The following is a 19,049-nucleotide window of genomic DNA, read 5'->3' as shown; positions in this document are numbered from 1 at the left end:
GTATGTATATATATATCCGCTTTATTTGAACCACAATTGCGCAGGTGAGGACACTAGTAGAGTGATCTCTAGATACAATCTCCAAACTTATGTTACCTGTGATGATAGACATGTAACCAATGTATTATCTCCAAGTGAGGAGCACAAATCCAGAGTGTATATCTCTCTTATGCCACGTTACCCCGGCAGAATATGGCTATTGGTACCCGGACTAAATACTTAGCGCCGACATCTGCGGCTACAGACAGCTGGAATTATAATGTTAAGGTCATATAATATATGGATTGTGAAGACAAATGTTATATACTTCATCTAAATTAGATGATGACCTAGTTTTATTTCCACCTCCATTGTCCTGTGAATCATTATAAACGCCAGTCTCTGCTATCCCAGGACACTGTCATTGAAGGCCAGGCACACCACTGCTTTCTGGTGCCCGCTGTACTCTCTCTTGATCTCGCCGGTCTCGACACACCACAGTCGCGCCAGGTTGTCGGATGATGCTGTGGGAGAGAGCACAGGAAGAGTCATGGATCTGTACTGTGAGAGGTCACCAGGGCTGTGATTCATCTCCGATTACAGTTACTGTCCTATAAACATAAGCTATTCAAAATCTTATATATCTTCTATTGCTGGGGTAGCAGTGCTTACGGCATGAACTCATTTCTCTGAGCCATTTCCATTTGAATTATCCAAAGGAGTAATGGAATAAAAAACGTATGTGGCTCATTTTCCCTGGCAGGCTGGATCTCAGCTACAGATAGGATTTGTTCTTTTGAAGTTGGTCCATGTGATCAGAATGAAGAGTCCGGTAAAGTTGATGATGTCCCTTGGTTACCCTTTCTCTCCTCTTATTTAATCACATAAGTGACACATTAGAAGATGATCACTCGGCAGGCTTGTGTTGTGAAACACTATAGAGATAACGTACCTGTCACTATGTATTGCGAGTCCCCGGAAAAGGCGCAGTCCCACATCCAGCCCCGCGACGTCTCACCTGGGTTATTGCTCTTAATACTCAGCTCTGTCATCAGCGAGAAGTTTGATGTCCTCCATATTTTACAGGTCTGGTCAGCAGAGCATGTGGCCAGAAGCCTGCAGAAGAGAAGCCCCATTGATCTAAATTACCATAGTGTGTACAAACCTACCTAGGAACATGTATTATATATTGTAATATACACACATATAACAGCTGATAATGAAGACCTGCTCTGGTCCCTTCCTTAGGTTCTTGTTACAAACCACACACAGAGAGCAGGCAAAAGCAACACTCAGGAGACTTGAATAAATAAAGTGAATAACCCTCTTTATTATTTCCAACGTTTCGGCTCCCTGATAACGAGCGGTGACCCCAAACGGCTACTTTTTTTGTATTTACAATGACCAACAAGCAGCTTTGTGGTGTATAACGTGATAAACAACAAGCTGCTTTACCAAAGGTCCTATACAGAAGACTTCAGGTGTGGCTTCAGTACATTCTATTTATCGTTATATTGTGGATTCTTGATCGATAAAGTACATTTGTTGATTAAACAGCGTGAGGGAGCTATTTCATTGTCTAAATAAATATTCAAGAGATGAAAGCAAATGGATTCATCAATAATTAGTAGAAGCATAGTTCCTATTTAACTAAAAACTCAGTGATAGCACTAGTTAACGGATAGGCTGCATTCTCAGTGATGTCACTGGTTTCTAGTGAAGGGATAGGCTGCCTTCCCACTGATGTCACTGCTTCCTAGTATAGGGATAAGCTGCCTTCCCTCTGATGTCACTGCTTCCTAGTAGAGGGATAGGCTGCCTTTCCAGTGATGTCACTGCTTCTTAGTAGGGGGATCAGCTGCATTCCTAGTGATGTCACTGTTTCCTAGTGGCAGGGTTGGCTGCATTCCCAGTGATGTCACTGCTTCCTAGTGAAGGGATAGACTGCATTCCCTATTATGTCACTGCTTCCTAGTGATGTCACTGCTTCCTAGTGGAGGAATAGGCTGCATTCCCAGTGATGTCACTGCTTCATAGTGAAAGGATAGACTGCATTCCCCAGTGATGTCACTGCTTCCTAGTGAAGGGATAGACTGCATTCCCAGTGATGTCACTGCTTCCTAGTGAAGGGATAGACTGCATTCCCAGTGACGTCACTGCTTCCCAGTGAACTGATAGGCCACATCTGAGAGATTCTCAGCCTACAAAATAATGAATTACCATGTGACATGGTTTTCAGAGAAAAAGCAATACATTTTTTCTAAAAGAAAACTAGGTTGTTTCATACTGTATAATGCAGACCTTTCTGGGCAGTAATTATAACACTTCACAACATAATCTGGTTTCAGCATGAAATTTTTGTCCACTGGTTACACACTTACGTGGAGTCTGGACTGAATTTACAGCGGAGCGCGCAGCGCTTGTGTGATGGGATTTTGGTTTTGGGGATGAGTTGCGTCAGGTCCTCGCCCAGACCTCCAGTCAGGTTCCAAACAAAGCAGTTTCCCTAAGATCAAATATAACATTACATGTACAGCTCTACCTCTAATGCAGTAAAGGCACTGTCTACCCTTAAGCCGCCAATATGTCACAGGAATACAATGGACAGTGGGGTCAGAGATAAACACAATGGCTCTATTGAAGATATGCCAGCTGGCTCCATAACACCCTTATAGAAGTTACTAAAATTCCTGCCACAAGATTATTATACATAGTTCTTAATCTTTGCTGGTTATTACTTACTATATGAAGTCTGTTATTTTCTATATAGGAAGACTATTGCATATTTGGAAGCACTTCAATAAATAAAATGCTTGCCAGAGGGAAAAACATGACTAAAACAAAAGCAGGATTTCCCCCAGAGACTCACCGAGCTATTAACGGCAGCCATGTAACTGGCATCAGGGTCAATGTGGACGGAATTGACAGATGCATCAGCTTCAGGGATGAGCTGCTCATTTTGATCAGTCTTGAGATCCCAGACGTGTATCGCCCCACTCTGGTCACCAACAATGAGCTCAGCCTGAGGAAAGAACAGCAATGTATACTATCAGAGTTGTTTATTCTGGCCAGGACAGCCGTATCAGGAACAATGATTTGTACTAATAACAATCTTACTATGTACATCGCAGTTGTTCCCATTCAGGATGGAGCCCCGGAACCCTGACCCTCCTTCCCGATGACTTAGAAGAGCACGAGATGCCTTCTGCACAGCGGAGGCGGTCAATTTGAGAACGCGGACTACATATATTTACCCAGAACCGTTGACGTTACTGGGAAAATGTGTGTTGACATTATTAGACTGTATTCCAGATTGACTTGGGTCCACAAAATGGCTGCCCCACTGTGTGTATGCTAAAGGTATCTCCCAACAATGGAGCAAGGTCATGTCCAAATGTGTGTTTTATTTAGCAAATGCCATTCGTAAGCCGCACCCTGTGGTCGAGACCTTTCTCCAAAACCTTTCAGCTGTGCAACACCTCCCAATCCCCTGCAAATTAATGAGGGACAGACCTCCTAAACTGGGACGGTAACCTCTAAAAGTGGGAAGGCTGGGGGGTATATCTTTAATACTTTTTTCTTTTGAGCTTTTTAACACAAGATTTTTTTAACAGTGTTTTTATTAGTTTGTACTGCATAATACATACATTAACAGGGTTGGGTACGGGATGCCGGTGCACGGGATCCCAGCAGGCAGAATACGGATGTTGGCATCCTCACAGGGTTAGGATACAAACACATGTCAATAAGTATTCTAACCCTCCCCACATCCTAAACCTAACCCTCCCCCACTAGTGCCTAACTCTAACCCTTTACCCCACTACTTACTGTCGGGATGCCGGTGACGGGATTCTGACTGGTGTCGGCATTGTAAACATCCTGACTGCCGGGATTTCAAATACCTCCCCATTAACACAACCTATATCCTTATATACATCACAATCAGTTTATCTGCACAATGTCACTAATAAGGTCTTAATAGAAACAAACAAACCGTCAGGGTATTCTGTCCTCAGACAGTCAGTTTGCGACTCTCGGTTAATTTTCTTCTGCAAGTAAAATAGGAGCTCCGACGCGTCTTTATAAGTGCCAATAGACAGAACTGAGGCTCTCTATGCAGGCAGACTCACTCGTATCTATTCTACTGAACATCCAAGTATAAAGTAAAAATGAACCATACTTCTGAATCGGATGCATTTCCTCTTTAATCTGTCTGGTACCTGGTGTCCTACACAAAAGGACAAGTACTTGGCTGGCTGTGGCCCGGTGGGTAAGTAATACATTCTTCTACTGTTCAGACACAAGAGAGCTTTGTACATGGGGAAATCTCCCAGATAAAAAGGGATCATTGTGTCCACAGGCTTATCGGTCATGTAAAACCCAGCTGCTGGCAGGCACCTGACCTGTCCAAGAATAGAACATAAACGTACTAAAAAAAAAAAACAACCCAACATCCCACAACTTATACCGTGTCACAAAAACAATATGTATTACGTCTCAATAGAAGAGGTGACGTGTATTACAATTTGTTAGTTGTTTTTTTTAGGAATGCAGGTGGTCGGGATACTGGCGGTCATAATACCAGCGCCAAAACCCCAACCGACAGTAAGTATTTTGGTTACAGGTAGGCGGCGGGGGAGGGCGAGGGCAAGGGTTAGGCTGCAGTAAAGGGGGGTTAGGGGTTACCATACTTACCTAATCCTGTGTAGATTCTGATTGTCCGGATGCTGCCGCCGGTATTGTGACCACCGGCATCCCGTACCCAACCCGTTTTTATATTGCATGCACATATTACGCAGCGCTTTACTGCGTATATTTCAGTCATTTCCATCAGTCCCTGCCCCATTGGAGCTTACAATCTATATTCCCTATCACCTGGACATGCATACGAACTAGGCGTTACTGTCAGAAGCCGATTAACCTACCAGGAGGTTTTTGGAGCATGGGAGAGAAATCACACAAACATACGGAGAACATACAAACTCCACATACATAGTGCTTTAGTCAAAAATGTAACTTATGGTCTCGGGGCTGTGAGGGAGGAATGCTAATCACTACGCCAGCCGTGCTGCCCCAGAGCGGCATAGATCTGCGTGGAATCTAAGCGGAGCATAAAATTATGTATAAGAAAGAGGAATCAAACAGCCGCTGCTAACAAAATCTAGGCATTATTAACCCTCGGCAGAGAAAAGTGATTTATTCTGTATTTGTAGTGTTGTGAGACAGGATGTGGTGTATTCTAGCACAATCAATGAGTTTGAGCAGATAGGAAAGGCTCAGCAATCTGCCAATGTACCTCTGTGGTGGTTTAATATACTTCCTGCAGAGGCAATGATAGTTCTCAGGCTGCATTACAGAAGGAGGGAAGTCACAACATTTTTTTTTTTTTTTTTTTTTGTGGTCAGGTTTGAAATGCGTGCACTAACTATAAATTGCCACAAGGTGGTGCTACAGGGACTTCAAAACATAGTATACTGCATCTTTCAGAAACACTGTATAGTAGTAACTGGAAGGATCAAAACTGTGATCCCATAGCACTACCAAAAAATGTAAAAAGCATTGTGCGGACACATCGCATAGAGAAGTAACGCACCACTGTACAGCAGCTAGTAAATGAATACTCCAAGTAATACGTGCAGATAGTCCCGCAATGCCCAGGTACCTTTCCGGGTTACTGAAAGCCCTATCAGACTTTAGGGAAAGTATGTGGGAGAAGTGCCCGGGGACACAAGCACAGTGACTCTATTTCACTTCCCCTGATCATTATGTAAAATATATAATTGTGCGCTGTTGAAGCCTGTGGTGATACGTAGCAATACGCCCTGCCCATCCATGTGCAACGACACTGAAGGCAGGGTGTGATCGTGTCTCCATGCCGTGATAGGCAGAGTGTGATAAGAACTTGCAGGACAGTGATCCGCTTACCTGGTTGGGATGGAGAAAAACGCAGTTGATTGGTGCGTTCACCTGGAAGATTCGCTGACACTGAAGGTTTCGGGATCTGCAAAAAAAGCAATTACAGCAGATGTCACTGCAGACAAACTTCACAATCCCTGACTATTATCAGGCAGTTTTTCATTCAGCTGCCCTTGGATATGGCACAGAACAGCTCCATTACCAGAACTGTATCCAAGAGAGATAAAGCATTGTATTTAATATATCATGTGCAAATCAATTAATTGAGGCCCATAGATAATTGAAAATCCTGTTATGGTTTTTATATATACTGGTCAAACATAACAAGTTACATCATATAAGGTCTACATTCAAGCAAAGCAGATGCCTCCGGCAACCTTGGTTAGAAGAATTTCCTGATAACTATATAGGGAACTTGGAAGTAGCTGAATAAGAAATATTATAAGAAAATAACTGATATGAGCAAAGAGATGTTCTACCTCAGATCCCATATTCTGGCCATGCAGTCTTCTCCTCCTGTATACATCCAGCGCCCATCCTCGTGGAACCCAACCGAGGTAATGTTCTTGCTGACACCGTCATAGTTTATCACAGGGTTGGGGTTGTTGGAGTTCAGATCGTACATACGGATGTGCTGATACCCTGAGAACATTGCACAAGTCATGGACAACACAATCTGGAACTGCTATAGAGCCAAATAGTGTGCTACACAGCTAATACTGTATGTGATAGGTGCACTGGACTTACTAAAGAATATCCCCAAAGAGGACTAAAAATCTAGATTTGGGTGGCATTCATCAAGTTACTATAGAAAACAGCCATCATCATAAGTACAAAATTATATATGCGCTGTTTGCTTCTGGATAGGCGTAATAATCACACGCTGCACTTCTATCTACTGGTTCAGTCTGCTTCAAATGAGCCTAGCCCCTAAGCCCCTCCCCTGTGGGCACCGTCAACCAATCGGTTGGCTTAAAGGACTTTTACAGCCATTCCTATTGTTTGGTTGCACTTTTACTATGGTTTGTGTCTTAATACAAAAAACACCATAATAATATAGAGTGGGAAAACCCACTATAGACAAAACAGAAAACATATCTGGGTCATGCATTTCATATGCTACAAAAAGGACCAAAGCATGTGAATAGTTGATAAAAAAAAACCACACATGCATATCTCTTGGTTTATATTTTGAAAGTCAAAGAAATCCAATTATCAGAGGTTTCCTGCAGGCTGGCGCAGCCCGACAGTGCCCAGCTGCTGAAGAACTACAAGTTTCAGCACAACCTGACAGCTTTTGGAATGGCTAAGCCTCTTGTACAGCTGCTGCACTTCAGAATTATAGGCTGCAGGCAGCACAATCACTTACATTTTCCATACACTTACCACCCTACCATGGGCACGAGGTTACAGAATTACACCACAAATTCAGTTCAATCGGCATAGTGCCAGTGTCTGCAAGCGCATGCGCAAGAACCCCCTCCTCTGATAAAATGCCCCTGAGCCCGAATTTTATGAATACAATGTGCTAAATGGAAAAACCTCCCTACTTGTGGATTCTTCTACCAAACAAAATATGTGGGATTAAGGGGGCGATTCAGGTTAGGACGGAATTGCAAAGCTGTACGCAGGCAGATTTGCAATTCCATCCTTGCTAATATGCAAATGCAGCAGGAGGTGTATGACACCCCCCTACAGCATTTGCGTTCCCAGCACTGTGACCACCATCGGTCGCTGCCAGCCATATGAGTAAGCCTCAGCTTACCAGCTGGCCAGCTTGCGAGGCCAGGAACCTGCATCTGTGGACGCAGCCCCAGGACTTGCCACTCCCGGAAAACAGAGCGGAAGTCCCCTGAAACGTGCAATGCTGAATCAGCCCCTGAGTTGCCAATTTCACAAAATATGAAACCATGGAACATATGGAAGAATTCTGTGCTGCTGTGACAATGCTGCATACTATACTATTACTGCACATATTGGTAAAATATCAATGCTCACCAACCTTACTAAGGGGACCTCAGCACAAGCATATTTCTACTTCAGGTTCCATAGGGTATCCACAGGATACCTTGGGGTATAGGCGATGGCGGCAGACATCCAGGCACCACAGAGTTAAAAACTTCTCCATCCTCCCAGGATGCACTGGGGTCCCTCTCCTATACCCCGCCCCCGAGCCTCAGGCACTCAGTTTTCGTCGGTGCCTGGCCGAAGTCGGATGCACTGTACAGAGTGGGGGTCTCTAAGGCCCCTGAAGTTGCACACCTAACGAGTGAACAACATGGACAGTCAATTCTGACGTCCATGTTGTCGCTCCTGCACCCCGCTGGTACCAGAACGCCGGTACTGATCCGGGGATCCTGGTGGGTAACTGGGGTCACAGCTAGCGGTGACCCCGGTTGCCCGGACTGTGGCCGGACTCAAGGGGATTGCAGGTAAGCGGCGAGGTCCCGCGGCGGGTCCTCGCCGAATAACACAGTCCTTAGTCCCCAGGCAGGGGGCTCCCTGGGGACTGGCTGCAGTGTGGACCAGGCTACTGATCCCTGCGCTTCCACTATCCCCTGGGACAGCGGGCTGGACAGAATCAGTAATGTCCAGCGTCCCAGGGGTTAAATGCATGCCAGGGGAGCGCGCTTTCCCTGCTCGGCAGCCGGCATCTCCCCCGCTGCACATGGCCTCTCCACTGTGGTTAGGCATCTGCATGCGCTCCTCCCCCGGACCAGCCCTCCCTCTGCTCCTCGGTGGCCATTTTCTGAAGTTGGCAAGCGCTGCTGGGCGCTGATAACGGCGGCATCGTGGTCTGGGTCCCCCCGCATACCTCTCCTCCGGTGCAAGGTCAGCACTGTTTCCTACCAGACTCAGGTCTGTGTAGTTGATAAAGCGCAGATAGTGCAGGGTATTTTGTATTCTGCATTGTATGTGACTTAATGCTGTCACTTTCACTTTCACAACTGTCAGTCATTTTCTTTTTTTTTTTTGCTAAAGCCCTTGCGGTGCGGTGTTGCAAGGGGGTTATTACCTCACTATACAGATTATTGTGAGTGCGGTTGTCACATACAGCTCCGGGTCACACAGGATGTCTGACAGTGAGCTTGAGTTCTCCACTCAGCCTAAGTGTACTGTATGCTTCGTACCACTGGCAGAGGGTGATGGTAACTCTGATGGGTTATGTACGTCGTGTCTTAGACAGGCACGGCCAATTTCTGTCACTGCACCTGTGCAGGAGCTACCGTGGGCTCGTTTTGCTAGGCACTTACAACCCTAGTGGGCCAGCTGGCGACACCCCCTGCGTTTCCCCAGATGGGGTCTCACAGCAGTCTATGGTGTAGTCCCCTATTCAGGGATTCCCCAGACAGTTGGGTAGTACCTCAGAGTTTCCCGATATCGCCCCCTCAGGTCATCCATGAACCTGCGTGGGTTAGCTCATTGTCTACCTCTGTGCAACATCTGTCGGATGTTTTACAAGGGGAGCCGTCATTGCGGCCGCAGAAGCGTCAGCTGCAACCTCAGCATGATCAGGGTGGTCAGGATGATGTGACGACAAGTAACGGTGAGATGTTGGACCTGTCGGACCCAGGCACTTCCCGTAATAAAGAGATGGAGTCTAAGGTCTATATACCAGGCCTCATATGTGCGGTGTGCACAGCCTTGATTATTGAGGATGACATACCTCCTGTAGCCAAATCAAAATATGCCTTTTTCAGGGATATTAAAGGTGATGCTACGGTGTTTCCCCTATCTGGTCAGCTAGTGGATCATTTAGAGGAGGCGTGGAAAACGCCGGTAAACGTTACCAGCCCCCTAGATGTATGGCGGTGACATAGCCTTTGTGCAGAAAATTTATTTTTCAAAATGGGAGACCCCGCCACGAGTGGATTCCCACATCACACGTCTAGTAAGAAGTGCTACATTGCCAATACCCTCCATGTCCTCCTTAAAGGATCCCACAGATCACAAGGTGAAATATGTCTAAAATCTATGTAATCCCTTGCAGGAGGTGTGTCCAGACCGGCTATGGCCGTGTGCTGGGTGGCTAGAGCCATGGAACAGTGGGCTGATACCCTGGAGGCATCCCTGGACCCAAACTTGTCACCTGAGCAGGTGAAGTTGGTGGGTAATTTAAGGGACTCAGCTACGTACATTAATGAGGCAGCGTTAGATATGGGCCTGCTTCCGTCTAGGATCTCCTCGGCAGGCTCGTTGTATCCTGTGGCTGCGGTCTTGGAAGGCGGATGCGGATTCCAAAAAGGGTTTGGAGGGTTTATCCTTCATTGGAGAAGTCCTATTTGGCCCCGACCTGGACAAAATTGTGGCCACTCTAGCAGCAGCTAAGTCTGCGTGCTTGCCACCAGCTACAGTCCCATCAGGGTCGGGTTCGTCGTCCTTTCGGCCCTACAGAACGCAGAATAAGTCCAGGGTACGGTCCTTCCCAAGAAGGACTGCCACTAAGAAATCTGCAAAGCCTAAGAAGCAGGCTTGGACAGACGTCCTCCTCCCAAGTCCAATGACAAACCTTCGGCCTGACGGGACGGGCCTCTCGCCCAGAGCTGGTGTCTGACCACTTCAGACACATGGGTCAGAGAAGTGGTCTCTCAGGGGTACGCCCTCTCCTTCTGCAGGAGGCCTCCCAGACGGTTTTTTCACCACGGGCCTTCCGTCCAATCAGGACAAGGCCCGGGAACTCAAGAAGGTATTATACTCGATGCTCCAGAATGGAGTTATAGTGCCAGTTCCTTTGTCTCAGAAGGGATTGGGGTATTGCTCCAATCTTTTTCTGGTGCAGAAACCCAATGGGTCCTACCGGCCAATACTCAACCTCAAATCCCTCAACAAATTTATGAGGGTTCCTCGGTTCAGGATGGAGACCCTGTGTTCCATTATTTTAGCAATGGAACCTGGGGATTTCATGGTGTCGCTGGATATTCAGGATGCTTGCCTGCATATCCCTATTGTCCCAGCACACCAGTGCTTCCTCAGATTTGCAGTGGTCAAGGACCACTTCCAGTTTCAGGCTCTGCCCTTCGGTCTGGCTACAGCACCTCGGCTGTTCACCAAAGTTATGGCCGTCATGGCAGCCCACCTGCGGTTGCAGGGAGTCCGCCTGTTACCTTATCTGGACGATCTCCTGTTACTGGCAGAGTCCTCAGAGAAACTTCAGCGCCATCTGCAACTAACAGTCTCTGTATTGCAGTCTCTCGGCTGGCTGATAAATTGGTCCTTCCAGGTACCATCACAGAATATGCTCCATCTAGGAGCTCTGTTGGATTCCCAACATCAGAGGATCTTGGTGACGGGAGAAAAGATCTCTGCGTTACAGGCAAAGGTCCGTCTTTGCCTGCAGAGTCGCCGGGTGTCTATTCAGTCGGCAATGAGGTTACTGGGATCCATGGTTTTCATATTCGACATGGTGGAGTTTGCCCAGTTTCACTCAAGACCTCTGCAGAAGCTGATCCTCTCCGGATGGAATGGGTCGCCCCAAAGGATAAAGGCACAGACTATGGTGCTTTCCCCGGAGGTACGATTATCTCTGGCCTGGTGGCTACAGACGGCTCACCTGAACAAGGGGCGCCCCTTTTGGAATGCAGACTGGGCCCTTCTGATGATGGATGCCAGTCTCCGAGGCTGGGGAGCGGTGATGGGTCCACACTTCTTTCAGGGAAGGTGGACATCAGTAGAAGCTGCTCTTCCAATAAACATATTGGAACTGCGGGCAGTATTCAAGGCTCTCCAGCAAGCAAGACAGGTCTTGCAGGGAAAACCTTTGCAGGTACAGTCGGACAAAGCCACCACGATGGCATACATAAACCGCCAAGGAGGGACTCGCAGTCAGGTGGCTCTGACAGAGGTGTCCTGCATTCTAGTATGGGCGGAAAAGCATCTCACCGCAATATCAGCAGTGTTCATACCAGGAGTTCTCCACTGGGAAGCAGACTTTCTCAGCCATCAAGACGTGCATCCAGGAGAGCGGTCTCTTCACCAGGAGGTGTGTCAGCTACTGGTGAACAAGTGGGGCCTTCCAGAGATAGATCTCATGGCCTCACGACACGACAACAAACTGCCAATGTTCGGGTCAAGAACAAGAGACGCAAAGGGCTTGTCTAGTGGACGCTCTGGCGGTCAAGTGGACCTTCCAGTGTGCGTACCTCTTCCCTCCGTTCGCCCTTCTTCCTCGAGTGATACGCAAATTCAAGCAAGAAGGCGGCACGCTACTGCTGATTTCTCCAGCGTGGCCCAGGCGGCACTGGTACACGGATTTTCAGAGTCTGTCAGTGGACACTCTGCTGTTGTTGCCTCAACGTCAGGACCTGCTATCTCAGGGTCCTTGCCTTCATCCGGACCCGAGTCGGCTGTCTTTGACGGCGTGGCTATTGAGGCTATTAAGGTCCAGAGGTTTCTCCAGCTCGGTGGTCAACACCATGCTGAGAGCTCGGAAGCCTTCATCTGCCAACATCTACCATAGAGTGTGGCGGGCTTTCTTCCAGTGGTGTCGCACTAGAGGTTATGCTCCTCAGGTGTTCAGATTGTCCAGAGTTCTGGCCTTCCTACAGGCTGGTTTAGACCAGGGTCTTCGCCTAGCTTCCCTGAGGGTACAGGTGTCTGCACTTTCAGTGTGGTTTCATCATAGGATTGCTATGCTTCCTGATGTCCGCACCTTTATGCAAGGGGTGCTTCTTATTCAGCCTCCCTTTGTTCCACCTGTGGCACCATGGGATCTGGCTGTGGCCTTGAAGACTCTTCAAGGACCGCCATTTGAACCACTGGGCTCAGTGGATTTGAAATGGCTAACCATTAAGACTGTATTCCTTCTGGCTATAGCTTTGGTCAGAAGGGTTTCGGAATTGGGAGCTCTCACATGTAGACCTCCATTTCTAATTTTTCAAAGAAAAGGGCTGTGCTGCGCACTCGTCCTGGGTTTCTTCCAAAGGTGGTATCTAGTTTCCATATCAACAAGGAAATTATTGTACCATCGTTTACTTCACCGGACCTTTCGGTTGGTGAGGCCACCTTGGATGTGGTGCGGGCCGTGAAAATCTATGTGGACCGCACTTCTGCTTTTAGGAAGTCGGACTTTTTGTTTGTCCTTTATGGCTTCCGTAAGAGAGGTTGGCCAGCCACTAAACACTAGGTCTGTGGGTCCTTCGTGGGCGGCTCGACGTGGCGCCTCAGCGGTTCAGCTTTGCAAGGCAGCCACGTGGTCATCTGTCCATACTTTCGTACGGTATTATGCTTTTGATACCTACGCCTCTCAGGATGCTTCCTTCGGGCGGCGGATTCTACTCTCAGCACAAGAGCGTCCCCACCCTTAAAAGATACTGCTTTGGGACATCCCCAAGGTATCCTGTGGATACCCTATGGAACCTGAAGTAGAAAATATGAGATATGGTAAGAACTTACCCTTGTTATCTCTATTTCTACGAAGTCCATAGGGTTCCACAGGACTCCCGCCCTGTCGCACCTGTACTGCAGATGGGCTTTGCTCTGGTCACCATTTTTTCCGTCTGCCTCTGGTGAGAATGTGAATTCTTGTGCGTTCCAGACTTTCTTCTCTCTCTTTTTATCCTCCTCCGGCCTATGGCTTGTGACGAAACTGAGTGCCTGAGGCTCGGGGTATAGGAGAGGGACCCCAGAGCATCCTGGGAGGATGGAAGATTTTTAACTCTGTGGTGCCTGGATGTCTGCCGCCATCGCCTATACCCCAAGGTATCCCGTGGAACCCTATGGACTTCGTAGAAATAGAGATAACAAGGGTAAGTTCTTACCATATCTCATATTATTCACACTAAGGAGGGGTGGGGATTTAAATGACCTGCAAATTAGGTGTCGGGGAACTCGGCTGTATGCTGCGCTAGCGTCTCTGTTGCTGAGACGTTGGAAAATGTGGCGTCAGGTTTTATCCACATCTGGCTAAATGATCATCAGGGCAGATGGTCAAAAACACAGAGTGAATGGAATTTACAAGAAATAAAACAAATAATATCGGGCAGCTCACCTGCAGCTGCGATCATGCTCCGGTCTGGAGTCACCTCCAAAGAGTTTACTTGCTAAAACTTACAGTCAAGGAGAGCAACAATAATTTGGCTTTGAACCTTGTAAGAGCAAAGTGTCTAGTGCACCTGTACCCACAGCAGCTTTCTGGGATACAACAAACCTTTTCTCAAGAATGACAATATAGATTTAAAAGAAGGCTTTTAAAAACAAAAAAACAAACAAGCAATAGTACTTGCATATTCCAGGAGGCCTTGGGTGAAAAGATACTGCTTGGTATAAGCCAAAACGCATAATACATCATATATCTTAACAATTTAGATAGGCGACTAGGGGGCAAACTTATCAAAACTTGAGCGGAGAAGTACCCATAACAACCAATTAGCTTCTAGCTAGCATTTATAAGGCACATGCTATAAAATACTTGTACACTCTTTAGGTTTGATACATATCCCCTTAACGTCTGCCCATTGACTAAGAGCTTGTATTGGAGAAAGTACAGAGTGCAGTATTGACCATTTACTGGGTGGAACTGCAGGTCATGATAGACAATATAGTTGTAGTTAAGGTAGTGCTAGTACAGCGACCTAGCTGAGGTTACGGTTTTCAAACCTATAACCTGTAAGTATATTACTTATTAATGTGATGTTTCCCAAAAGGATTTCGTTGTAGCTCTATGGAAGTCGGTACAAGACAAAATAACTGCCTATAACGTTTGTTACAGAGCAAATACTTTTTTTGTTATGTCTCTTTAATTAATCTCCGTAACCCCAGTAGTTGCAGTAAGCAAATGTAAAGTATTAGCCAGGATCAGCAATAATCAGGTATTGCAGAAAGAAATACCATAGCTATCATGGAAGGATACAGAATCTTGATGTTGCACCGTGCGAGTGCAGATGCCACTATGCGCTTGCCAGAAGCGTACGGTGTGGTCATAACCGGCTGTGGCAAGTATGACAGGATCGCTGCCCACGGTGCCCTGTGACGAGTTCATCATGATGCCTAAATGCAGAATGAAAAAAAAAGTGATTAAAGTGCGATAAACACAAATATATATATTATATATATGTGTGGATGGCACGCCGTGTAGTCACACTGATGCTAGCCCCCGATGACCAACAGGATAATAGAACAATGTGCAAATAATGTGGCACTCAATGGTCAGGTCAGGACAGATACAATTTCCCAAAATATTGGAATTTGGGCTCTTGTTGTGATCATTGTAAAACCGTTGTGTCACCTCATTTGTGTGATAGATAGATATCTAATTCATTTAAATTAAATACATTTTACCTGAGGAAACGGCCAGCTGACTAAGGCCGAGAAACGCGTTAGTTGTTCCCACTCTGACTATCCACTGCTACAGGATTTGCCTATTGAAGCTACTCCTGAGAGGCATGGTTTGGTTCTGGAGCTTAGCTCAGCGAGTCACCGCTTTAGCAGAAGCGGCTTTTTGTCCTTTCCAGCCACACTTTAATTAGAGCATTACCAGAACAGACGTCTCTCTGACCCCCTCATTTCACCTTCCCGGCCGGGATCCACGCTTGTGCACACAGTGGAGTTACTTTTATCGGACAGCTTACAAACTCTATTTACACAGTGGGTAAGCCACCCGAGCTATTTACTTTTACAGCACGATTCACTCATTTACCAGCACTTCCACTGGAACCGTGTTGTTATATCCGCTTTATGTACAACAGTTCTGGGCATTCATATTAATACAGGAACTTTACCCGTCTAAGACTATATTATCCATATTCTAGAACTTTACATGATCCTACGGATACCTCGTATGGAGATGGGACGCTCTATCAATATCTGCTAACAGCTATTTCCTCATATTTCAAACATTTTTTATTGCTATATTACTAAATTTTTGATTTTCTTATTATTATGCATGTTTTTAGAATTTATTTTTATTTTACAAATATTGTAATTTCTGAATTTATGTCATTTTGATATATATATTAAATGTGAGGATAATTTTTCATTCCTAAATAGCCACTTCTGTACATTACTATCCATTACACATATCGGTAGCGCTCCCACACTTTTTCTTTTCATTTACTCTTGATTTGGACTTTTGGGGCTTGCCTATCCCCCTAGTGGTGAGCTGCGTATAGATTTTTTATTTCCGTTCTTTCTGGAGTGTCTATATTTGTTTGGTTCATATTATCTAATTCATTGGTCTGTTTGTTTGTTTGTGTCTGTATATCCGGTTATGCATCCGGACACCCCTGCACCGATTAGGGTGAAGCCAACGCGAGGTTGTCCAGTTGGATCCTGGCCAGGTTTGGGGGGTTAGGGTCCCGGTCAGACCTCCCGTTGTATGCTAGGCAGAACCCGGGGAGCCTGCTCTGAGCCTTCTACTGGATGGATTTGGACGAAAACTTCAGAGGGGTGGCGATTGGTCTGGGATGCCTAATGGAGTGGTTGGTGCCCTGGCGGACCTCACGGCGCAGTGCGCCATTCAGAACTATGACCAAGGCAGTCTGTTCTGGACCTTCCACTGGATGGATTCGGACGACATCACATAATAAAAACTTAATAACTTGAAGATTTAAAACCAGGCAACGCCGGGCACTTCAGTTAACATTATATACACAGATAGAAACACACACACACTATAACAGTATGAACAAAACCAGATAAAAGTAGCATTCCCGCTAGGATGTTTCAGTGGGGTGCCACGTCCTGCCCCATTTCTAAAGGGCAGAAAACACCCTGCCCTCCGGCGCAGCGCCCCATTGAAACAGCCTACAGATTCTGTCCCCGCTGTGTCTCGCGGAGGGGGGGGGGGGGGGCGGAGAAGGAAAACGTCAGTGATTCGGTTACCGCTGGTGAATGGATGCCGGGCACATGCGCCATTCACAGAGACCGCAGCGCTTGGGGGCTGCCCAGCAAGTCCGTAAGTGCCGGGCACGCCCCAAAGAGTGATGAAACGGGGATGTGTCATAGAGACACACCCCCTTATCGGGTGTGCCCTTTCTCTAGGTTCAGCGCCGAACCTAGAGTGAACACTACACAAGTGATTTACAGTACAAAACATTGCAGAAAATAGACATGGGGCTCAATTTAATTCAGTGCGATGCTGAATAGCCCCGGGAAGCTATTCAATTCAACACGCTGTGGTCTGACTAAAGGATTTCTTCTCACACCCCTCTGAGGGTGCGAGGAGAAATACGATAAAAGTACCGGCCGCGAGGCTGTTTTCAGCCTTGGCCGGCACTTTAGTTGGAGAATGCCATTTCTCACGACTAAACATCCTGGTTAAGCCGCCGAGAACCGGCATTCTCCGACTTAACTGGCAACTGTCGGACCAAATAGCGCACTGAATTGAATAGCTCCGGGAGCTCCCTTCCGGTGGTTATACAGCATTGTGCTGGATTGAATCAAGCCCATGGATGTCATATCATCCCTTTAATTCAGCACACATATGAATTACACAAGTAAACCAGGTGAAATGGAGACTTGAAGCCAGCCACAGAATCTGTGTAATTCATACGTGTCCCAAATGAAAGGGATGATATGGCAAGCCTAATTATAACCATTGCTGCATCAATGGTGAGAATACCCAAATAAGCAGCAGAGCCCAAAGGTTTGGTACCGTTGTAGGGAGTGGGAACTGGGAAGGAGATGATAGTATAAGTGAGGGCCCTGCTCATGAGAGCTTGCAATCTATATACACAAAGATATCACAGTATGGTCATTAAAATACTGTCATCCAGTTATCATGCAGCTCAGGAGGGTGCAGCTGCCTCTGTGACCACATACATCATGCTAGAAATATGGACACATCCCTTTAACACTTTATTTTCAGTTATTTAATTACTGAGATATGCAATTCATAGCGCTCTAGGTGTTTTGGAACTACTGATCCCAGCAAGCCCCGCCAGCTGTTTTAAGATACTGTAGTTCCAACCCAGCTGGAGGCTGGCTAGGCCTGTAATGCTTGGCCACCACCGATACCATCCCTGCAGCCGCCCTCTCACCTCCTCCTGGTAACCGGTAGCCCCGGTCTCTCTGATGCCCGACGCCAGTTTATACGTCACCACTGGGCAGTGACGTCAAAGGACACGGAGGTTGTGAGGATGTAGTGTCAATTATTTGGTCTCTGCTTCTGGACTCATTTTAGTGGCGACAGTCGCGCTATATTTACGTTATTTAGTCTCCAGGAAAATGGCGCTTCCACTGTACTGTAGACTACACTCAGGCAGCAGTTTGCTCTCTTGTAGTTGCTGCGGATGTTGCTTGGCGACCAGCAAGCAAGGCTAGCTCCTCAGCCAGGCCTCTGAGAACTTAAAGCCAGTACTCGCCTAGAAGGGAATGGGTAGTGCTGGCTATGGGGTTCCTGCTGCTGTAGAGGAGTATGATATGGGGTTACATATTCTGCATATGTGTGCATGCAGGTGCATAGCACTGTGTATATATGTGTAATATTCTAATATATTGCATTTTAAATGTATCCAGTGTTTCCTTATTCACCCTCCAGATTTCATGGTCAAATTTTGTACTTTAAACACTGGTACAAACATAAGGTTTAAGATAACAAAACTAAGCAGAGGATAACTTCCCCCCCCCAGTAAATAGAAATATAACTGCGCAGTGTACTGTTGCAATGGCACATAAACAATAGCAGTAGCACATCTAATAACCCCATTACACACCGAACTCACAGATTTGTCTAAACTGTCCTATTGGGCTATGAACAAAAATCCATGAGTTTGAGGTTACCATAAGCACGGATGAGTGGGCTCACGGCTAATTAAATAGACCCCTGTGAATTACAATAAGTGCAAGTAGGAGAAATGCATCTAAAGGGGCCCATACACTACCAACGAATCGCCACAATCCTTCAACCTGGCATTGCAAGATTAGTGAAATCCGACATGTTGGATATCACTGATTTGCCGATCGCGATCAAAATCTGATTGTGATTTGCACATCGGTGAAATCTAACATGGAAAATTTCACTGATCCTCCGATGGATCGTGGAACTTCAATGACCGCCGGTCGGCATTTCCAACCAGAGGATCGGGGTTTCCGATCCGATCGCGCAATGCGTCCATAGGTGTATGGGGGCTTTAATATATAGGATAAGGGGAGGTGCTACTTATTTGGTTAGTTTAGAAAGTTTACAGTATTGTCCCTGAAAATGTCTATACCTAGAA

The 19,049-nt window shown here is 46.5% G+C and overlaps 1 protein-coding gene across 2 annotated transcripts; it reads right to left on the bottom strand.

Moving 5' to 3' along the window:
* Positions 1–299: 299 nt before the first annotated feature.
* MLST8 (MTOR associated protein MLST8) lies at positions 300–18,032 on the bottom strand. 2 transcript variants are annotated; one of them, XM_088470372.1, is made up of 9 exons: positions 17,871–18,032; positions 14,744–14,880; positions 13,883–13,934; positions 6,375–6,537; positions 5,905–5,980; positions 2,849–3,001; positions 2,361–2,485; positions 932–1,095; positions 300–503 (listed from the first exon to the last, which is right to left on the bottom strand). In XM_088470372.1, the coding sequence occupies exons 2-9, from the start codon at positions 14,873–14,875 to the stop codon at positions 385–387; spliced, it is 984 nt and encodes a 327-aa protein (XP_088326498.1). In that variant the 5' UTR covers positions 14,876–14,880; positions 17,871–18,032; the 3' UTR covers positions 300–384. The 2 variants fall into 2 exon arrangements, with proteins under 2 accessions (XP_088326498.1, XP_088326499.1); XM_088470373.1 differs by lacking the exons at positions 13,883–13,934; positions 17,871–18,032 and having other exon boundaries at positions 14,744–14,813.
* Positions 18,033–19,049: the final 1,017 nt, after the last annotated feature.

Source organism: Taudactylus pleione, unplaced genomic scaffold, assembly GCF_031769625.1.
Source record: "Taudactylus pleione unplaced genomic scaffold, aTauple2 ptg000098l, whole genome shotgun sequence".
Classification (NCBI taxonomy): domain Eukaryota; kingdom Metazoa; phylum Chordata; class Amphibia; order Anura; family Myobatrachidae; genus Taudactylus; species Taudactylus pleione.
The sequence above is the reverse complement of the archived record's forward strand: the minus strand, read 5'-3'. Positions and strand labels throughout refer to the sequence as shown.

Bases quoted from the DNA above. Each gene is read 5' to 3' on its own strand.
- MLST8 (XM_088470372.1), bottom strand. From the start codon at position 14,875: ATGATGAACTCGTCACAGGGCACCGTGGGCAGCGATCCTGTCATACTT. The intron at 5,981-6,374 runs GTAGAACATCTC...CTTTTTTTGCAG, and splicing joins GCCAGAATATGGGATCTGAG to ATCCCGAAACCTTCAGTGTC. The intron at 2,486-2,848 runs GTGAGTCTCTGG...ATTTGATCTTAG, and splicing joins TGGCTGCCGTTAATAGCTCG to GGAAACTGCTTTGTTTGGAA.